The 8,649-nt window shown below is 53.2% G+C and overlaps 4 protein-coding genes across 4 annotated transcripts in view; 2 read left to right on the plus strand and 2 right to left on the minus strand.

Annotated features, from left to right (window-relative positions):
- Nucleotides 1-78: 78 nt before the first annotated feature.
- On the plus strand, nt 79-2,262 carry PV05_04099 (uncharacterized protein; the record flags this gene model as incomplete). Its single annotated transcript, XM_013464794.1, has 1 exon — nt 79-2,262. The coding sequence occupies one exon, from the start codon at nt 79-81 to the stop codon at nt 2,119-2,121; it is 2,043 nt and encodes a 680-aa protein (XP_013320248.1). The 3' UTR covers nt 2,122-2,262.
- Nucleotides 2,204-4,301, minus strand: PV05_04100 (uncharacterized protein). The gene has a single exon (XM_013464795.1). The coding sequence runs from the start codon at nt 4,031-4,033 to the stop codon at nt 2,393-2,395; it is 1,641 nt and encodes a 546-aa protein (XP_013320249.1). The 5' UTR covers nt 4,034-4,301; the 3' UTR covers nt 2,204-2,392.
- A 2,116-nt stretch (nt 4,302-6,417) lies between these two features.
- PV05_04101 (uncharacterized protein) lies at nt 6,418-7,499 on the plus strand. Its single transcript, XM_013464796.1, has one exon. It carries the CDS (start codon nt 6,423-6,425, stop codon nt 7,206-7,208), a length of 786 nt encoding a protein of 261 aa, XP_013320250.1. The 5' UTR covers nt 6,418-6,422; the 3' UTR covers nt 7,209-7,499.
- Nucleotides 7,500-7,786: 287 nt separating this feature from the next.
- The window catches only part of PV05_04102 (uncharacterized protein), a gene marked incomplete at both ends in the record, with an annotated part of 1,479 nt that continues 616 nt past the window's right edge, over nt 7,787-8,649 (minus strand). Inside the window, one exon of the mRNA XM_013464797.1 lies at nt 7,787-8,623. Coding sequence (XP_013320251.1) covers nt 7,787-8,623 — 837 coding nt within the window. The remainder of the gene's footprint in view (nt 8,624-8,649) is intronic.

Consider the following 8,649-nt stretch of genomic DNA (forward strand, 5'->3'; position numbering starts at 1 on the left):
CCGTGGCAAAAAGTCAACCGAAGATTTACCGGGACCAGACTTCACGCGTTTCGCTGGCGCGTTTGGGGTGCGGTCGTCATGACTTTCTACTACATTGCTCGATTGGCAGGAAAGCTATGTGCTTCAATTCCGAGAGAGTATCCGGGCGACACAATGCCTAAGGCTCGCAGGGCCGTACGAGCCGGTGCTAGCGACATAGTTTCAGAAAGCCCAGCGGGCAGAAAACGCAAGCGGGCAGACCCAGTGCTTGCCGAGACGCAGAGTACCAGCGGCCCAAGTCCAAGGAACAGCAAGCGTACGAAGGCCGTCGATGGAACTTCAGACAGCCCAAAATCCTCTTCAGACATTCCTCGCACGAGCAAACTGGTCAAACTAGAAGAAGATCAGACCACAGCGATTCCTGCCCGGGCGGATGGTTCATTGGCCGTGAAAGAGAAGGTTGTCGCCGAATTCGAATTGGCGGAAACCCCACGGTCTAGTAAGCGAAAGGCTGTCGGGAAGTGCAAGCAGAAAGTCGACGTTGTGGCAGCAGACCACCTCGAAGTTGACCAGGAATTCGATGAACCAGACGCGGAGCTCGAGCGAGACGAAGCTCTTACGAAGCCACGACGAAGCCGCAAAAGCAAGAACAAGGCAGACGGCGATCAAAACCTCTGCCTGTCCGACGCTCCTCAGGCACCCAGCAAGACTGGAGGTAGACTTGCTGGACGCGAACGCAAGACCAAATCCGCAAAAGAAGACGCCGTGGACGCGGACCTGTCCCAGAATCTCGACGAACCCTCCCTTGACGTCGATACAGCCGCCCAATCTAAACACAAGCGCAAACGCAAGACCAAAGCCGAGCGGCTCGCCGAAATGGTGCCCCTCGCCATCCGCACCGCAAACCTGAAGATGTTCGTTGGCGCGCATACTTCAATTGCCAAGGGCGTCGAAAATGCTATAACAAACTGCGTCCACATCGGCGGTAACGCATTCGCATGCTTCCTCAAGAGCCAGCGCAAATGGGAAAATCCATCCCTGCAAGACGGCAACCGCGACGCTTTCCGCGCAGCCCTCCTGGAACACCGCTACGACGGCCAGTCGCACATTGTCCCGCACGGAAGTTACCTCGTGAACCTCGCCACCGAAGACCCCGGCAAAGCCGCGCAGAGCTACGACACGTTCATCGACGACTTACATCGCTGCGAAGCCCTGGGCATCAGATACTACAATTTCCACCCCGGCGGGGCGGGCCAAGCACCGTTCCATGAAGCCGTTGCCAGACTCGCCGGTAACCTGAATCGCGCTCTTGCCGAGACCAAGACCGTTGTTCCGTTGTTAGAGAACATGGCTGGCCACGGCACCTTGATCGGTGGACGCTTTTCGGACCTGCGCGATGTGATTGCCCTGATCAAACCAGAGTACAAGAACAGGATAGGCGTGTGCATCGACACATGCCATGCCTTTGCCGCGGGATACGATTTACGGACGCCGGAAGCCTTTCAAAAGACCCTGCGGGAATTCGATGAGACAGTCGGCATCAAGTACCTCAAGGCGATGCACTTGAATGACAGCAAAGCTCCGTTGAGCAGTCACCGAGATCTACATCAGAACATTGGCTTAGGGTTCCTGGGTCTCCGGGCGTTCCACAATGTCATGAACGAGTCACGGTTTCAGGGGCTGCCGCTGATCTTGGAGACGCCCTGTGAGAGGCCGGATCCGAATGATCCCAGTGGAAAGAAGATGGTTGACGATAAACACGTGTGGGCCACGGAGATCAAGTTGCTTGAGAGCCTGATTGGGATGGACCCGGAGAGTGAGGTTTTCAAGGGATTGGAGAGGGAGTTGGCTGAGAAGGGGAAGAGCGAAAGGGAGGATGCGCAACGGGCATTTGACCGGAAGATTGAAGAGAAGAGGAAGAAGGCTGAGAAGGAGAAAGTAAAGAAGGAGAAGGGCCAGAGAAGTTTGGTGGATATGTTTGGAAAGAATGGGACTGCGAAGAAGGGTGAAAACAAAAAGATGAGGAACAAGAAAGCAAAGGCCGAGGAGAGTGGCAGTGGGGATGAATCCAGTGAGTCGAGTAGTGAGTTGAGTGACCTGAGTAGCGACTTGACAGAGCCAAGCGAGGATGAGAGGCTTTGAATGAGACGAGGCCACGCTGCGTCTCGAAGATCTTGACGAAGACATGATCATGCTTAGAAAAGTAAGCGCTGTACAATATTGAGCCAGAAAACGCATCCCCATGTACGAATATGATCGAGCCAAGAGAGCATCGAAGCCTACCTAGGTAACCATGCGTCCCAGAATATGAACACGCTCCTTTCAAGTATATCGTGCCTCATAAATCATTGCAAGGACCTTCGATTGTTATCTCCCATCTTCCAAATCCATCCTTGCTCTCCTTGCGCCTCAGCTAACTGCCCCATCCACCTGCACTCTTCAAAAACACCGTTACCCCATTCTTCGGTCTCGCCGTAACACCACCCTTGATTTCAATCTCTTCATCCGGGTCGACCATCTTGAACTCCCACGTGCCAACGAAGGCAGCAAGCAAGCACGCAAACTCGGCCACGGCGAACTTCATCCCGATACAGCTTCGCGGGCCGTGCAAGAACGTCAGGAACGCATAGTTGCTCTCGGCACCGCCGGCATTGGCTTGACCGGGCGCCATCCACCTGTCCGGGTTGAACTTGTCCGCATCCTCGCCCCACAGCTCGATATTGTGGTTCACGGCCCACGGCGCGATGATGATCTTGGTGCCCTTGGGGACGAACTGGTTTAGGATTGTCGTGTCGACGGCGGTGTCTCGGAGCGTCAGAGGCACGGGCGCCCACAGACGCAGGGACTCCTGGCACACGGCGTGCAGATAGGGCATGTTGTCGATGACTTCGTGCGTGATGTCGTCGGCTTCGAGACCTCGCGGTATGTGCGCATGGATCTCTTCGCGCAGCCGCTTCTGGACCGCCTGGTTCTGGCACAGGCTGTAGATCGCCCATGTGAATGCCGATGCGGTCGTTTCGTGCCCCGCCGCCAGGAACGTCATCATGTTGTCCACGAGCTTCTCGTCCGTGAAGCCGCCGGACTCGAGCGCGACGGAGATGATGTCTGGCTCCATGGGCTCTTTGTTGGCGAGACGCTGCTTCTTCTGCTCGATAAGGCGCCGGCATGTGTTCCGGGCAACGTTGGCTGCGGCATGCACGTTCCTGTTTCGGGCGAGTGGAAGGTTGCGCAGAATAATGTGCGGAATGAAGAACTGGAGCAGGCCGAGTATCTGAGCTGCGCGGTCCGGTTGGAACACGGCGCGATACACACGATTCAACTCGTTGTCCGGGTCTTGCAGTGCATGGAAATCCTGTCCCATACCGGCGGTGCCGATTATGTCGAGCGTGGCCCTGCTGCTCCACTCGCTGACCTCCACGGACACATTGGGGTCGGTCGAGTTCTTCAGCTCCGTCTGGATGCATCGGACCATTTCTCGAGACTTGGACCAGAAAATAGGGTAGAGTTCCTTGATGTGGCGGAAGTGGAATGCGGGCATCAGGCTCTTCCTTTGAGCCTTGTGCTCATCTCCCTCGGCAAGAAGGACTCCGATGCCCAAGACTTGTCCGATACCCTGGGTGAGCAGCTTAGGCTTGACAAAGTCATAGCTTTTGGTGGTCAAGACTTCACTGAGTGCTTGAGGACTCGTGAGGAGGAGTCGCTCTCGGTTGAAGAGGTGCAGATACCGGATGAGACCGTTGTTGGGAATCTCATTTGCCCATCGTCGCGGAGGGATCCCTGACGGTTCTTTCACCAGGGCTGACCATTGACCGCTGAATAACGAGCCACCCGGTACCGATGGGAGATGCCGTAGAGGACTGACGAAATGAGGATAGATCAAAACGCCGTATACAAACCAGACCAGTTCGTGAAGCAGGAATAACACTGTCGCAGTCCAGAAGTATGATTGAGATATTGATAGAGACGGAGCGAATTTGACAAGCAGAATTGAGGTTGTCAACGAAGAGACCGCCCAGCAGCTATATGTGCTCATGAACTCTGGGAATTGTAACATCGTGAAATTGCTGGTGTCCAATACCAAAGTTGCGATTAATATTCAGCCACAACTGAGCAAAAAACTCGAAGCCTACTATGTAAAAGAGAGAGAGAGGCGGATAGAGAAAATATCAACAAGAAATCATCATGGACGGAGTGTTTGATGTTCCGAAAGCGACTCTGAAACAGGACCGACGGGTGAAGGTGATGTTTATCAAGGTGTGCAAGGTCAAAGAGCCAGGCAGAAACCAAACATCACCAAAAAGGACACGAAACCAAGATCAAAACCAAAACCGAAAGAGGCTCGTAGTGCGAAGAGGCGTTTTGATGTGCTCAATGCACTGGTCATGGCAGTCACCTACAGTACCAGTGGACCTCGGCTAATGTCACCCAGCTTGCGTGAATGCCTCCATGGGCCTCTATCAAACGTCGATGTTGCGAAACTTGGAGCCCTGATGAGCCCGTGAAGCCACTCATCATTGGTCGAGGATACGGCATCGCCGGCATCTGTATACGATATACGCGGCCATGTGCAGATGACATCGGCTTCGACATCATCACCTTTTCTGTATTTGACATTCATGATGTTATCGATCTTTGTATATCTACCCGTGTCACCCATCAAAATGATATACCATTCAGTCGTGTTCGTATACTCGTATATGGTTTTTGCCCCGGTCTTGTTGACGTTTCTCCTCGCCATCTCCGGGATTGGCATTCGGTACAGGCGCAGGACTCTTCGTCTGCGGCGGCTTTCTGCTCGAGAGAAGAATACGGCTCAGTCCGGTCGACTCGTTGTCGTTGTATTTGCAGTTGAAGATTGCGGCGAATGTCGATCACCGTTGCATTGTCCTTCCGTAACAGCTCTCGTGAATCTCGAGTAACTACTCGACCGGGACTGTTTGTGGGACTGGTGGTGAGAGAAAGAGATCCACTTGTTTTTGAACTGGTATCAGATTCGCTACTATCGCTGTCGCCTTGGATCATCCCAGGTACCGAAATCAACTCCACGTAACTGTTGCCTTTTAGGATCGCTCTTAGAGAAAGAACCTCCTCTTTGATGTCCTCTCCCAAAAGATATGTGCCGTCTAGTTCTTGCCATGCCCATGTAGAAGACTCTTCTGACCGGAAACCTGGATCTGCCATTGACCACGCCCAGTGATTTTCGGCCGCATATCCGTCTGGGAGCTTCATCTCTGCGTTATCAGGAGGTCCTCCTTTGCACGAATTCTGCCTGTTGCAGGGTCGAAGTGATAGCCCTTGTCTTGCGTAGGCCGTTCCTTTGAGACAAAGAGGTTATCGTCGAAAGGTTGCCAAACCGACCCTATGTACAAGGTATTCCCTCCCTGTATCTCTACAAGCCAAGCATTGCACAACACACATCTACCGGCAGCACGCGGCCAAGCGTATTGTGATTGTAGGTGATGAAGCAGGGGGGTTCCGTCACATATGATGTCGAATGACAAGAATGCATGGAGAACGCGCCGGTCGAAATGGAGCTTCTTCTAAGCCGGCTGAACCATTCCTGCGATATCATCGCTTGCAGGATTGGTAAGGCGAGGCGACTGTAACTTACCTACCTAGGTAATTGAGATGCGGTCTGCGTCTGCCCGCCAAAGATTGCAGAGCAGACGCCACTATCGACAGAGGAAGATGCTACTGTAGCCAGAGGCCAAGTAAGATGTTTCTTCATAGCTGTCCGTTCACAACATTGACTGCCTTCAAGCAGCTGGGTCTCGGTCGTAGTCAGCAAAGAAAGGAGATCATGAATGAATGAATAATCAAGGAATCCGGTGACGCCGTCGTTCGGGTGACTTTCCCGCTTCGATTGGCGTCATTTGAAACATGGCCAATGTCTTCCTGCTCAAAGCATCGAGGCCACAATCCCTTCATCCTCCTGCTGGCTTTCTCTATTCTTTGAATTATTCTACCTAGCCATACGCGCTGCCTACTTCTCCATCTATTGACAGCCTACCACGTGGGATTTGGATCTTGCAAAAACCCATATTGACATCTATGGTGGATGCTTCACAGCTAGCAGTTTGACACACTGCGCACTGCATGACGGGTATTCAACTTCTGCCCTCGCTATTCTCATAACCCTGTCTCAATGTCTACTACGACGATTTCAGCTATCTCAGGTGAGGTCATGGGTTCTTTTCCGGAAGGATCATACTCTGCTTTTCTGATTTTCATCACACCCCCGAGTTTGTATCACAGTATGATCAGGGAGAAGGCGTTCATTCCGCGTGGGGTCTTCGCAACAAGAGTAAGAAAGGGGGTTTTCCCGCGCGTCATTTACCCCAGATTTGGCTGGTTCCATGCAGCATTTGCGTCACTCGCACGACCAGGCATGAGGAGAGAGAGGTATTTGCTGAGGAAGCAGACATTTCACGATATATAAGTATATGCGGAAGAGTCTCTTGCTGAAAAGTATGCTATTCAAACTATTGCAACTCATTCCAAAGCGAGGGGTCCGGACATCGATCGATTTCCATCTCGGTTTACACAATCGGATTTGCCCAAGGCTGCGACTTATCACCAGCATGTCTACAACGGAGCCGCCCGAAAACAGCATTGGTTCAATATTCCAATCGAGCCCGATGCCAAACTACTACGACTGGTCGTTCGTGCCATCAGCCTTCCAGGATGCCGAATCCAGCCACATAGTAGACTTTTTCCTGGAATCTCTTGATGGCCAGAGCGCTCAAGCAGAACACATCCGCCGGGCATCAAGTGTAGTCGAGAGCGACGTCTCCGACAGCACTTCCACAAGCCGTCAGCACATGTCAGCCTCCTCGCACATCACGCCAAAGTACGAGACAAGTCCAACTCTAAGCGCAGCCTCAGCATCTCTTCACGCCCCTCTTGACAATGCTCATCCACTCCGTGGTGTCCTGGTCCCAGGCATGCTCTCGGAGCAGGACCGCCGCCACCGTCGACGCGAGCAGAATCGCAAAGCGCAGCACGCGTTCCGGGAGAAGCGCAAGTCTGAAGCCCGTAAAGTGGAGAAGGAGCTGGCGGAGCTGAAGATGCAACTTGCCGGCTTTCGTCACAACGCTGCCAGTGCAGGATGGACCATCTGTGCGAAGTGCAGGAACTTCTACCCTCCCAATAATGCCGGCGAAGATGTCAATGCAGACAACCCCAGCAGCAGCCCGCCGTGCTTCGACGAGTTTGCGTTCGGACACTAAAAGTGTGGACATTGGTGAACACGTGTGAAGGGTTTGACGTAAAAAATGGGAACAAACGATTGCGCGGCTGCGTCGGGGGCAACGGGCGAAATGATGTTCGGAACAAGAAGAAGAAGCCATACAACTGTCGCCCAGCAGGCATGTGGTCTACGCTAGTAGCACAAGCGAGCCGGCAGGGGACATGGGCAACGCGGCAACGAGAGTCAGTAACGCCGCGACACTATGAAAGGATCATGTGTATCCAACATATGCTCTGCTCTGTTGAGGTCTCACAATTCGAGCGGAACAAACATGTTTGAATGTGTGAAACGATTTTTTTCTGAAAGATTCAAATTAGGCTACCTATTCTGTATACCTAGGTGTCCTCCCTATGCGATTTATTTAACTCCTCGACAAACCATTCGTCGATTTCCCAATAGCTTTAGACATTAAGGAGTGACTATGTAGCAATTCTTTTCCCAAGATACCACCATTTAATTCATTTTTCATCAAGAACCAATCGGTCTTGTTCAGATGCCATCTCGATTAAGGCGTACAATCACCAGAGAGGCTTCGAGTTCATCGTACTATCAAGGACTTTAGTTTCCCTTCTTTCCCAACTCGCCGTTCTTCCAGTCACCCCAGCCTGCAGATGTGGTGCTGGTGACCCAACTGCTGGTGGTGGTCGTGGTGCTTGGGGTCGGTGTGACAGTGACAGTGATGTAGACTGTCGTGGGCACGCACGCGGCAGTGGTGCTGGAAGTCCAGTCGTTCCAGCCCTTGGAAGAGGAGACTACGGGAGCGGGAGCGACGGTTGTGGTTGGCTTAGGAGCAGGAGCTGCAGAGCTCGTCCAGTCGTTCCAGCCCTTTGAAGAGGAGACGACAGGAGCGGGAGCAGCGGATGTGGTTGGCTTAGGAGCGGGCGCAGAGCTCGACCAATCGTTCCATCCTTTGGATGAAGATACAACAGGAGCAGGAGCAGCGCTGCTGGACCAGTCGCCCCATTGAGAAGTGACGGCGGTGGTGGTTGGCTTGACAGTGGACGAGGTCCAGTCGTTCCATTGAGAGGTGGCAACGATGGTGGTTGGCTTCACCGAGGAAGACCAGTCGCCCCATTGAGAAGAAGCGGCAGGAGTAGTTGTGGTCTTGACGGTAGTCGAGGTCCAGTCGTTCCATTGCGAGGAAGCGGCAGGAGTGGTAGTGGTCTTGACGGTGGATGAGGTCCAGTCACCCCACTGAGAAGAAGCAGGAGTGGTCGTGGTCTTGACAGTGGTAGAAGTCCAGTCACCCCATTGAGAAACGCTGGTGGTGGTTGGCTTCACAGTCGTAGTGCTGGAGGTCCAATCCCCCCATTGAGAAGCGCTGGTGGTGGTTGGCTTGACGGTGGTAGTGCTGGAGGTCCAGTCACCCCATTGGGAAGCGCTGGTGGTGGTTGGCTTGACGGTGGTAGTGCTGGAGGTCC

The sequence above is a fragment of the Exophiala xenobiotica genome, assembly GCF_000835505.1.
Source record: "Exophiala xenobiotica strain CBS 118157 unplaced genomic scaffold supercont1.2, whole genome shotgun sequence".
NCBI classification, from domain to species: Eukaryota; Fungi; Ascomycota; class Eurotiomycetes; order Chaetothyriales; family Herpotrichiellaceae; genus Exophiala; species Exophiala xenobiotica.